This window comes from Ambystoma mexicanum, chromosome 3p (genome assembly GCF_040938575.1).
Source record: "Ambystoma mexicanum isolate Mex_15411 chromosome 3p, UKY_AmexF1_1, whole genome shotgun sequence".
NCBI lineage: Eukaryota > Metazoa > Chordata > Amphibia > Caudata > Ambystomatidae > Ambystoma > Ambystoma mexicanum.
In genome coordinates, this window is record NC_090925.1 from 643,189,972 (window position 1) to 643,203,204 (window position 13,233).

Sequence of the window (13,233 nt, forward strand, 5' to 3'; positions counted from 1 at the left end):
AATTGTTACCACTTCCATCATCATTTGGCGCCTCCTACACCCACACCAGCACAGAGTCTGCATTAACGACCCGTCCATGGGCATCATTCACAAACCTTGGTGTGGCCTTGCTGCTAGGTGGTATTGTGGTGTCAGCGTCAAGTCTATGCCATACAGAGGTGGAGGAAGCACAGGAGTAGGCCATCATGTCATTGCCGTCATCGCAGCACTTAGGACATTACCTCCCAGAAGTTCACCGCAGGGTGAGGCAACCCTGATCAGGCTAACACATTTACACCCTCTGCATTCAGCTGAAGCCATCAATCTACCAGAGCCATTGCTGCCTCCACAAAGAGACATGTCACTGGACATGTTATCTACTCTAACCACTCTGGTGGCGACCTTGCAACAACGGCTGCCTGCAGCAGCCCCAGTTACTGAACCTATCAGGTGACCTCGCTCAGAGGTCCCCGTACCTTCCAAGGACGTGGATAACATCCCTTGTCCCCCCAGAAGGGGTAAGCACCAGTCAGCACTGCAGAGGCTATAGGATACTGGAACTGACACAGATCATGACGACTGGTTCACCACACACATGACCCACATGAATTTGATGATTTCATCACAGCTAATGGGGAACCAGATGACGTTCCACTCAGACACACCCCCCCTGATGAAGTAGGAGCCTTACATGCGCTCATGTCCTGGGCAGCCATGATGTTCGGCCTTGGCTCGGAGGAGCAGCGCAAGGAGAGTGTGTTATACTAGCGCAGAGAGCAGCGCAGGAAATCTGTCCTGTCTATCCCGCTATTAGAAGACAATTGGGAGCGTGGCCTCAAAACCTTGGTGCACCCTGCAACTATCCCGGCTAAATAAGAGTGCTTTGACAAAAAGTACAGAGCCCCAGAGAGCGCTGCCATCTGCCTCCACACCCAACCCACAAGTTGGGCCCCCAGCTGGAGTTCTTACCAGATGACAAAAAAACATGAGGCCTTGGACATCTTTCATGAAGGCGAATTGGCATCAGACCATGCCATTACAGTCTCTATGGACATTGCAGAAACTGGTTTTCGCTAGCTTGGAAATGGAGTGGTCCTACATAGGCAGAGGCAACATATAGTCTACCCGATGTCCAGACAAGCGTTGTGGATATGCCCATTGATGGATCTGCCCTTTTTTTTTGGAAGAAGGTGGATGGTGCCTTACAGTCCATAAAGACAAACACCGAAACTGCTCGCTCTTTGGGAATACTACAGCAAAGGAGCCAGTACTTTCGTTCAGGAAAAGGGTGCTATGGCAGGACTTCACGGGACCACATACCAGCCTTCCTCCTCCTGCAAGACCCAGTACACATCAGGGGACAAACACAGGAAAAAGACTCAGTCCTACAGGGGTTCACAGCAATGCATTGGCTCCTCCCAACTTAGAAGCCACTCCGGCAAACAAGCATGACCAGCCCAGGGCCAGGTCCTCCCACTTCAGCACCCCTGTGGGAGGATGACTGTCAAGGTTCATTGAAGAATGGACACGCATCACGACCGATGAATGGGTGCTATCCCTCCTCCAGCAGGGCCACTCGCTGGAGTTCGTGGACTATCCACCAGACATTCCTCCCGCACACAAACCAGAGAAGTTGCGACATGTGTATGCCCTGCAGCAGAAGGGTGCTGTGGAGAAGTTTCCCAAGGACGGCCTGGGCACAGGAGTATGCTCCCGCTACTTCCTGGTAAGGAAAAAGTCGCTGCACAGCAAGTCAGGGGGTTGGATACCCATATTAGATCTAATGGTGCTCTAGAAGTTCCTAAAGGTGCAACCGTTCCGCATGGTAACCCTACAGTGGGTGTTGTCCCAGCTACAACAAGGAGACTTCTTGGTGTCCCTCGACCATCGAGGAAGACTAATTTCACATCCCTATTCGTCTCTCACACTGGTGCTACTTACACTTTGTGGTGGCAGGAGTACATAATCAGTTCAAGGCCCTTGCATTCGGCCTGCGGTCTGCTCTGCGGGAGTCCACCAAATGCGTTGCGCCAGTAGTTGCTCACCTGCAGCAAAGGGGAATTCATGTCTACTCGTATCTAGAGGACTGGTTAGTTAGAGCCCCCTCTTATCTGCTGATAGAAACCAGCACCACCACTACCATACAGTGTTTACAGCAACTGGGCTTCTCCATCAACTTTCCAAAGTCGTGCCTGGTTTCATCTCAACAGGCACTCCACCTTAGTAAGGCTTGACATCCAAACTTGCACCACCAGATCCTCAGATGAAAGGGTGGCAGCTCTTCTACACAAGGTGCAATGTCTCAACAGCGCCCAGGTAACGCCAGTTTGCAACTGCAAATCTCTACTGGGGATGTTGTCATCATGCATCCCATTGATCACTAACTGCCAGTTACACATGAGACCGGTGCAGGAATTCCTGCATGCCCGCTGGATCCAAGCCTCAGTGACCTGGTATGACCACATTGACCTAACACCATTTTTCAAACAAAGCCTTCGCTGGTGGTCAGTAAGGGAACATCTGATGCAGGGCGCCCCCTTCAGGTTGCCGGACAATCAGGCCACCGTCACGACGGATGCTTCACTGGAGGGCTGGGGTGCCCACTTTCGGACCAAGACACCAGGGGCCTTTGGTCAGAGGAGGAAAAGAGCCAGCACATCAACCTGCTGGAGCCACGAGCAATCTTTTGGTCCTTGAAGTCTTTTCTTCGCCTCCTGAGGGGAAAAGTGGTAAGTATTTACACCAACAACACAACGTCAATGTTTTATCTCTGCAAGCAAGGAGGAATAAGGTCTACACAGCTTTCCAGGGAGGCCCAAGCCCTGTGGCATTGGGCTTTACAGCAGGGCATGTTTCACATTCCTGTTCACCTATCAGGGATTCAGAAAACTGTGGCGGACTCCTTCAGCAGGGAGTTACGCTCTTGCCACAATGAGTGGGAACTGCACAATAACCAGCTTCACTTGTTCAAATGTGGGGCCCCCCAGAGATCAACCTCTTTGCTACCCACGACAACAGTTGCTGCAAGACCTTTGCCAGCCGCTTCCCCCATCTGGAGAGCTTGGGGGATGCCTTTGCGTTTCCATGTGAAGGGAAGTTTCTCTATGCATTCCCACCGATTCCTCTGGTGCCTCGAGTCCTACACACCTTCAGACTCTATCAGTGCACATGTGATATTGATGAGTACCATTAAATTGGGTAACAATAAACATCTATTACTAGTGCCAAGATGCCAGTTTGGGGGTGAACGTGCGCTTTACAAATATGCCTGTTATGATACGTTATGTTAGTGGCCCCTGCGTGGCCAAGACAGTTTTGGTACTCAGACCTCCTTACCCTCTCATCATCAAACACTGATCAAGCTGCACCCAATCCTGTCCAGGAATCAGGGAGTAGTACTGCACCATGACCCGGCCACTCTCAATATGACAGCCTGGCTCCTGTGTTGAGTCCGGGGCCCTGTCCCTTCCGCAAGACTGCCGGGCGATCCTGGCCACAGCTAGAGCTCCGTCCACCTTGACATGCAACAAAAGCAAGTGGAAACATTTTCAGGGACGGTGGAAAAACCAACGACTGCGACCTCAGACCATCCGACCGGAGGATCTGTTGCCATAATCTGTTGTCCCTGGCTCAGTCTGGTTTAACGCATTCTTCTATTAAGGTGCACCTAGCTGCAATCTTCAGGTACAACTGCACTGCACAGGCGCCATACCTCTGGTCTCACTGTCTGGTGAAGGAGTTTTTGCATCAGCTGTTCCGGGCTTTTCTACCTGTTCGCCGCCCAGCTCCAGCATGGGAGCTCAATGTGCTACTCGCAAGACTCATGAAGCCACCGTGTGAGCCCATGCGCCAAGCATCTTTTAAGCGTCTTACCTGGAAAATTGATTTCTTGGTGGGCATACCTTTGGCCAGGCGGATGGGGGAGAACCAGGCATTTTACATAAAACGGATATATTTGACATTTCACAAGGACAGGGCTGTTCTGCGTACCAATCCAACATTTGTGCCAAAGGTGCCATATGCCCTCCATCTATATAAGCAGGTGGTCCTGCCTGTATTCTTTGGTACACTAACGTCTCCAGTGGAGTGAACACTGCATTCGCTGGATGTGCTGCGCGCCCTCAAGTACTATGGGGCGTGTACTAAGTCATACCGTACAGCGGGACAACTGGGCCGGGGAAGGCTCTCTGGAAGTCCTCCATTGCAAGTTGGATTGCTGCCTGCATCTTATTCTGCCATCAGCAAGCCGGAAGACCACTTCCCGGCAGGCCCCAAGCTCACTCTACCAGAGTAGTGGCTGCAACCACTGCTTTTCTCACTGGAATTCCGCAGCCAAACTTCTGCCGTGCAGCCACCTGGAGATCGGTGCATATGTTTACCAGGTTCTACTGTGTCAACAGATATTTTGCAGAAGAGTCTAGAGTCAGCCATTCGGTTCTGCAGAACCATTTTGAGTGAGGTGGGTAAGTCTCCAGTGGTATGTTAAGCTGGGAGTTTGCCTACATCCATTGGGTATTGTTGTAATATTGCTTTGTAATCTATTCACAGCATGTGAATCTATGAAAGATCCAATGCTGGTGAAGGAATAAGTTACTTACCTATAACTCCTATTCTCCAGCATTGGTATCTTTCATAGATACTTATGTGACCCTCCCACCTACCCAGCAAGGCTTGTCTTTCCGCTCTTACTGCCACTCACCTGCGCTGCCAAATCTGAAGATGGCCCACAGGGGAGGAGTTAAGGGAGGTGTTCCTATTGGTCATGGGCAGTATGACCCAAAATGGCTATGATAGAGCACAAAAGTGACTGAAAGTTTTCAGTTTAAGTTTAAACTGCTCTATGTTACTGAGGATTCCCAGTCTGACGATGGGGAATATTCACAGCATGCAAATCTATGAAAGGTACCAATGCTGGCGAACCGGAGTTACAGGTAAGTAACTTATTCCTTTTTGGTGACTGCTGTCAGATAGAGAAATCTCTCTTAATGCAACAAAGGAGGCTAAGTATTTTATGTCAGGTACTAACTAACTTATACATTTCTTCTATAGCGCAACACTAACCCGAAGGTCTCAGGGCTCTGTAGGTTAAACAAAAAAAACATGATGGCTGGAAGGTTTTGAATTAATCGGAACCACGGGCATAGCTCTGGGCAACCCTCCAGACCATTGTTTTTCAGCCGGCAAATCCATTACAGAAAGGGAAAGACCATATGCAAATCAGGCTTGGTCCCAGCCCAAATGGGACAGTCCAGCCTGAACTGCTTGTGGTCACATCACTTCTGCATGAGACCACAAGCATCCCCAGACATGTTTCGTGCTTGTTCGACCTCATCAGTGAAGAGTAGCTTGGGTCTCTAGGCCCAGAAGGCTCGGGCCAATGTCTGGGCATACCCGTCCCACTCAGGGTGACTTAAGCAAAACAAAAAGGTGATGGCTGGAAAGTTTTGAATTAATCATGACCATGGGCACAGCTCTGGGCAACTCTCCAGACCATCGTTTTTCAGCCTGCCAACCTATTACAGAACGGGAAGGTTGTTGGCAGTACCTGACTGATTTGCATAAAGCTGGAGCTCTTTCACAATGGCCAGACGGGCTAAACAACGGTGGTGTGGAAGGTTGCCCAGAGCAGTGCCAGTGGTTCAGATGTATTCAAAACCTTCCACCCATCACTTTTTTGGCTGCAGCTTGTCTACCTATGTGAGAGAAGGTATGCCCAGACGTGGGTCCCTTGATTGCTGCGCCATAGGGAACCAAGCTACACCTTAATGAAGAGGTCAAACAAGGGGTTGCTTGTATTTCCGTGTAGAGGGGACCTGGCCTAGAAGTTTGGGCTGGGCAGCTACCATTGGTGGCAGTACCTGACTGATTTGTATAAGGCTGGACCCCTTTTGCAATGGCGCAGACGGGCAAAGAAACAGTGGTGTGCAAGGTTGCCCAGAGCATTGTCAGTGGTTCAGATTTATTCAAAACCCATCATTTTTTTGGTTGTGGTATTGTAGGTTAAGCACTTCTGAGTTGGCCATTGATATTAGATTAAATGGCTGTGACTTTATCCCGAAAGAACAAGATCAGGTCATCCACAAGTGTCTGAGAGGTGGCTAGTTCAGTGGCGCAGCTGGAAAGATTTATGAGCTCTGTGCAAGTTTAGCAAATTTCTCAAGATTTGTTCATTACTTGGTTGATGTGAAGAAAAGCTTTCATTTTGGCAGTTAATGACTGAGGAGTTATCTTTGCGGTGTCTCAGGCAATTTAGTTTATTTTCTCGCGTGTCTTTCACCAGGAATTGTCCAATTTTGTGTTTGTCCTTTTCTGGAGCGTGAGTTCCGTCTCATTCCACTTGTTATTGTTCTTCATCAGAGCTTATATTTTTTGTGAACTATAGGTGCAAGGGCATCCAGCGTTCTGGTGAGTCCACAATGCAGGCCATGAAGTTATGCATCAGGGCAGTCCTTGGGAATTGCAGGAGAATTGAAAACTCTCAACAGAGTTGGGAGGGAAACTATTTTTGACGGGACTGACCTTGGTGGAGCCTTCTTCGAGTTTGGCAGAGTCTGCTACAAGCATTTAAGACCTGGACAGTCCTGCTGGAGTAGTTTATGGTCAGTCCAAGTGAGGGGAGTGACTGAGTATGCTGGCTCACGCGCGTAGATCAGCTAGGTTTATTGAATACAAATATCAGTGCACTTCTTGAACAGAGCGGTTTGTTTGTGGAAGGGGCAGTCAAGCCAGATGTTGACGTCCCACATAATGTGCATTTAATTGGAGCTAGTTGGAAGATATGCAATACACTCCCTTTTTTAAATGTGTGGAATCGCAGGGCTGTTGGGTTTAAAATGGTGATAATGGTAATGCAGGAATTGGGCCTAGTGATGCATTTGAAAGCCAGACTTTTGGAGGAAGACCTAGGGTTTGTGGGAATCTTTGTGGTGTGGATGTAGGCTGGAGAGATGACAGCAACACAACCGCAAGTTGATTTATTCTGTAATTGACATGGATTTTGTAGCCTGTTGGTAGGAGTGCACACCTGCATTGTGTACTTGTCAGTAAATCGGGTTTCAGTAATCCACAGGACATCCATTGCTTGGTCTGCTGAGAGGGTGCAGGTATTAGCAGAATGTTTATTGGATGATCTTAAGTTTAAGGTGCCCATATTACAGCAACAAAAAATCTGCATGATAGGTTTCATGTGGGAGATGGTAACTTCTGGAGAGCCAGCAGCCTCGTCATTGATTGAGTGTGCGACCGATAAGGAGTGCTGAACTCTGGGAACTCGTGTTTTGTTACCTAGGTTGAGTGGATAGCACACAAGTAAAGCGCACCCCGCTCTCATGGGTCCATCTTGCACTTAGTACGTTTGAAGCCTTTGGAAGATGCGACTTAGCCTTTCATTCTTCTGAAGCTGATATAGTAGAATACCATAATATGGGGTAACATAGAAACATCTGTAATCACAGCCCTAAGAAGCCGGAGGAATCCAGCATGAAGTCCCTATAAGAGTATGGCATTCTTAACCTGTTGCACAGGCCATACCAGGGGTAACGGCCCAGCAGCCCAAGTTAACGGCCCAAGCAAAGCAAGGGCAGGTAACTAGGGCACCAGGACGTTACCCACAGTATGGCCCGCAGAACAGGTTTAGAACGCCATTAGCACCCTGGGTTACCAAAGCAGCAACCCGGGGTGTTAAAAAAAAAAGAAGCATTTTCATTCGTTGAACGGGACGTTGCACGCATCCAGTTCAATGAATGAAAATACTTTGCCAAGATGATCGCCATTGTAGCAGAAGGGAGGGCTCCTCTTCCATTAGCATGGCGGCCGGAAAATGAAGAGGATGGGGATGGGGAGCTGCAGCAACATTGGGTGGTGCCGCCACCAGAGTTAGGTAAGTGGGGTTGGGATTAAAAAAAACAAAAACGGAACAGAGGGTGGGGGGAAGATGGTGGCTGCAGAGCCGGCCATTAGGCAGCTTAGAACACGGGCTGGATCGGGAATATCAACCCACATTTCCAGGCTCGTGATTGGCTGGCTCCAACCCACAGAATGCTAATATAAATTCTTATTACCTGTGTAAGAAGGAAGGTTATGGGGGACCTGTGTTCTAAAGAGCAAGTTGCCAGGGTAGTCTGTGCAGGAGGGTAAAGTGTCATTCGGGGTTCAATTATTTGCCTGGAGAGTCGAGTGAAGGAAGGGCGGTAAGAGTTGACGGCTACACAATTTTAGCTCTTGATCTGCATCAGGATGGTTACATTGGTGTAAATGTTGATCACCAGCTTCATGTGAGGGTAATTAACCCTCCATCTTTTACTCTGCCTTTCCTCTCCTTCCCCCAGAAGATCACTGTCTCTCAAGCTCTGGTTGGACTATTGTAACATCCTCTTTCTAAATCTACCTGCCTCTCCTCTCCGCCCTCTGCAACTAATGCAGATCAGGACTGCGAGACTTGTCCTTGGCCTCGAGTCCTGGGATCTTATCTCTCCAGCTCTGAAATCTAACCATTGGCTCCCATTGGATGCAAAGATTAAATTCAAAACCCTCTGCATTGTCCACAGGCTTTCTGGGGCCTGGGTGCAAAATACCTTCAGCTATCTCTCTGCAAATACATCCCCTCTCAAGCTCTTTGCTCCTCTACCTCTAACTCCCTCAGGTTCAGTTGTTTTTCTAATAAACAAACTGGAGGTAGATCTCTGTCTTCGGCTGGGATCTCCCTTTGGAACAGACTCTCTGCCACTCTGAAACGTGAGGAGAACCATCTCCAGTTCCGGAAGCACCTCAAGACCTTCCTCTTTGCTCTGCCTTTGCCCCCCACCTCCCCTGCTGATCTGTTCTCTCTTTGCACCGTGCAGCTGGCCTTCCGGGCCCAGGTACCTGCTCACCCTGTCACCCTCCTGCACTGCCTCCGGGCCACCCCTTGCACTGGGGTCTGTATCTATACCCATACAGCCCCCCTTTTTTCTTCCTGCACTTATCAGACATACCCTTTCTGCTGCCTTAAACCCAGCACTTGCCGTTTGCTGGCTGTATTACCACTGTTTGTTGTCCTTATTTATTATTATTTATCTTTTTGCTCCTTTGCTCCACACTTTCCACTTCTCCCACCTCCCATGCACTTTTCCTTTCTCCCTCTCCCATGCACGTGCACTTTCTCAATGTCACTGGGCCTAGTAAGATCGTTGTTTTTGTTCTCCTTTGATCCCCTCCCTTGCCTTGTGGCGCTCTGAAACACTTGTGTACGAGCGCAATATAAATAAAATATGAATATCAATAGCATTCACATCAGTGGTGCCATGAGATGGCAACTTTAGAAGGCACTTGGCCTGTCAAGGACTAAGTTTACGGGTGAAGGGAGGATGTCCGCAACAGCTTCTCATGATGCCGTTTTGCTGTAGATATCTGCTACCCGCATTCTCGGATAGCATTTGACTCAGAGCTTTTTTTTGCTTTTTTCCTAGCAAGTTTTGAGGTGCAGGCCGCGGGGTAGATCATTACTCAAGATACGAGAGGTAGTTGTATCCATCCTGAAATTGCTGGTGGATGGCAGTTTGAGGGATTGACAGATTAGGGCATACATTCAAGGAGAGCTAACGCACAGGTGAGATTTGCAGGAAGTGCTGTGTTGGTGGGCTCTCACAGGTGACAGTGCCTGAGGGACCACGTTTAAGCTTCCGGTTCGAGAGGGGGATCTCAAAGAGGTTCTCGCTACTGATACCACTGACTAGCGGATTACAGCCATCACCACCCGTCAATTTTTTGGCATGATATTCGGGGTGCAAAGGGACTTTTTTGTCAAAAGAAACGACTTGCATGTTGAGTGTGATCCATTTCTTCCCAAAAATAAAACATTTCGGCCACCGTGGTAGAAGTATGCCCAGGGGTGATGCAAGCGAGGCAGCAGCCAGAGTGGCGAGAGCGAGGTAAGTGTTGGAAAAGTGTATAGAGGAGGGCAGGTGCCAGTGTCATGTACAGCGAGAAGGGATCAGGGGAACTGTGGGTTTGGGGACAGGCACAGTCAGGAAGAGGGGAGCAGCAGAAAGACAACACTGCAGTTCAGCAGCGGCAGGTGAGCCGAGCCGATCTGAGGGCTTGGAATGTAAGCCCTGCATTCTGAGCCCTCCGATTGGCTAAGGCGCACAAGCCGGGCTCTAATACTGAAGTAACAAAGCGCAAAAGGATCGATGAGCAATTCAGCTCAATAGCATTCACAGTACTGCAGAGAGATCCGCAGCAGGTGCATTCACATGCTGCACTAAACAACAGAGCAAAACGGAGTTGGACTTCTCATTGACCCACTTTTCCATGACGTCATCGTTGCTGCTGCTGCTGCTGCTGCTGCTGCTGCTGTTGTTGTTGTTGTTGTTGTTGTTGTTGTTGTTGTTGTTGTTGTTGTTGTTGTTGTTGTTGTTGTTGTTGTTGTTGTTGTTGTTGTTGTTGTTGTTGTTGTTGTTGTTGTTGTTGTTGTTGTTGTTGTTGTTGTTGTTGTTGTTGTTGTTGTAGCTCAGCGGCAACATGCTCGCCTTGGAAGCAAGACGCCCCGGGGCAACACAGGTTCGATCCCCGGGTCCGCGATTAGAAACCTCAGGGTATTAAGCGCGTTTTAAATAACCCATCATATCATGTCATATCATATCATTATTAGAGGTGTGAAGAAGAGGTGTGAAAAAAGTCTGCTTTCTACTGACAAAAGGCATAGACATTGGTGATAAACCATGAAGCCCACAGTCCCTCTACTTCCTGTAATGGCTGACACCTACCTGATGTCCAGCTATGCCTCTGCCCTCTCACCGAAGGGTGCCCCCATGCCTAGTCCAGGATTTGTATTTTGACAACTACTTCCTGCTGTCTACCTACATAACTAGGACAGTTGTCACAGTTATCAGAGATGTCAAAACGTGAATCACCTGATTATCACAGGTTTCTAGTTATCCTGTAATTAATTTCATGTTATTAAAAAACCTGATAGAAATATGCATGAAAAGCGCATCTTGAGAAATGCATAACCCATCTCCCATATAACTAGAGTCGTATTGTAGTTCCAATTCAATAGGACGCCCGTTGAACTGAGCGGGCAATAACGTTGCATTGCACAGGGCCCCCCTGGCACTATGTCTCCTGGTAGATTTGTTGAGGCTTATCTGCTTGAGCAGACCAAGGTGTAAACTGTGACAACGTCTTTGAGAGACACTACAGAAGAGATACTCTGTCAGTTCTCACCCATCTTTCCTAACCTTGCTTTGGTATGACGACTCCGTCTTTCTTCTGCTTGGCCTCCTCCAGCGCCTTCATCTTGGCATCGTACTCGTCGGCAAGGGCCTTCCACTCCTTCCTGTTGTTCAGGATACCATCATACATGGGCATAATCTCTTCATGGAACCTGGAGAACTCCTGCGGGGAGAAGACAACGGGCGTGAGAAGGTTCGGACGGCCCAGAAGAAGACAGCACAGGCAGCACAGACTTAACATGAAATGGAGTGGCACAGGCTTGGCCTTCATTTTGTAATGGTTGAGATAGCTCTGTTGACACTGCCTACTGATAACTTGACAATGATGTCCAATTCATCTCACCAACGGTATGGGAAGTGGGTTGGACCCATAAGTAAATCAGGATGTTTCTGGGCAGCACGGTTCCTCAGAAAGAATGGAGAGAGTAAGGCCCATGTCAGGTGTAAATGATCATGTGACTGACTCTAGCGATACCCAATATCCAGGGAAACCAGCCTTTTGGAAATTGCCTCCTTTTTTCCTATGGACTTGTCTGCTTTGGCTTTGCCATCAGCAACCACTGTAGCATGTGAGAAGATGCCACTACCAGGATCAGGCACTAAAGCAGGAAATGCTTACCTTGTACACAAACGTGCACACAAAGTCGATGAAGCCGCACTGAAGCTTTGGAAGCTCGTCCGCTTTGTTCCTGTCCATCATGGGCTACAGGGAGAAGAGGAAAGGGGGGGGGGCAGAAGAGAGATGAATACACTGGCGATCTGTAGACTTGGTCAGTGTGAGCTGAAGCCCGACAGTGTCACACCAGGAGAAACATAGCAAAGCATTTTTCACAGTAAACAACAATTTATCGTTACACACGGTGGCCAAGGTGTCTGGACTTTGTAGGGTCTCTGAGAATAGTCTTGTTGAGTTTTCTATCTTTGTGGTTTTGTTTGTAAAAGGGTTTTCTATGGACGTTTGACCCTGCTAGTTATCGCCAGCGAGTGTTGATGTCGGTCTTGGATTGGGGTGTTGCTTGTGTTAGGCAGAAGTTTTGTTCTTTTCTGAGGGTGGTTTGAGACCCAATGACCTGGAAGAATGAGTGCTTGCCATTTGGCTACTGTCCTGTCAGCCTTTCACCGAAGTACCTTCAAACTGGGGTCTAGCAACCTGACCAATTTACCAAAGAAATGACAGGCACAGGTTTGATACAAAGACTATGTAATTACAACTCACTTTAAGTTACATAAACAGCATGGACGACAACAGTGGCATTACAGAGCGTGATTGTATGGCACCCTGATTGCCTTCAGGTGATGTTAACGAAGAGTTCCATGGATGCACAGTGTGATGAAGTCCCCTGCTTGACTTTGGGAGTGAGAGGCGCGGATGCCCGGGGAACCAGGTGCTGCCACGCGATGCTGGGCCCGAGGGCGGTCTAGTGAGGATCCACCTTCATTCACGCGTGAGCCAGGCGCTTGCTATATTACACCCATGTGGAAGAAGGTCTGTTTAAAGGACTATAGCATGGAAGATTTTAACCCATTCACTGCCACCCTCCCCAGGTATCAGCGTCCTCAACTGAAATGGGAATCTAGGTCAATGTGACCCCCTTATTCGCACTAGTCGTACTCTGGTAAAGGGCTGCAGGCGGCGAGCCAGAGGGAATGAGCCAACCCGCAGGGTTCATTGTGGGTACTCACCCATCATTCAATGTACTGGTGCCTACATCGAAAACAAGAGGCGATAGGTCTCCTTAGCAGCTTGGGGTGAGGAGGCACACACAAAGGGGTCAGTGCTGCAGTCGCAAAAAGGAGCCAGGGAAGCCAAAGTAGCACCTCAACCACAATCCGAGAGACACCTGAACCCAATATCGGGTGGAGGAGGAGGAAGGTGGGGTGTGCTCCCTGTTTAAGGGATGGGGCTCGCCAGCTCGGTGTGGACGGTTGGCGTGAGTGGAAGCACACGGCAAACTAGAGTAAAGCAAGCCGTCACTACAGGGCAAGTGCTTTCGCTAAGGTGGCGTCATGTGACATTGGTGATCAGATCAGCTTTTAGGCG

At 48.9% G+C, this 13,233-nt stretch overlaps 1 protein-coding gene across 2 annotated transcripts in view; it reads right to left on the minus strand.

Annotated features, from left to right (window-relative positions):
• The window catches only part of PDE6A (phosphodiesterase 6A), a 552,155-nt gene that overhangs the window by 22,898 nt on the left and 516,024 nt on the right, over nt 1-13,233 (minus strand). The window contains exons 20-21 of one of the 2 annotated variants that reach the window (XM_069651410.1): nt 11,812-11,895; nt 11,185-11,355 (exon numbers count right to left, since the gene is read on the minus strand). In XM_069651410.1, coding sequence (XP_069507511.1) covers nt 11,194-11,355; nt 11,812-11,895 — 246 coding nt within the window. In that variant the 3' untranslated portion in view covers nt 11,185-11,193. The remainder of the gene's footprint in view (nt 1-11,184; nt 11,356-11,811; nt 11,896-13,233) is intronic. The other variant, XM_069651409.1, reaches the window with a different exon arrangement.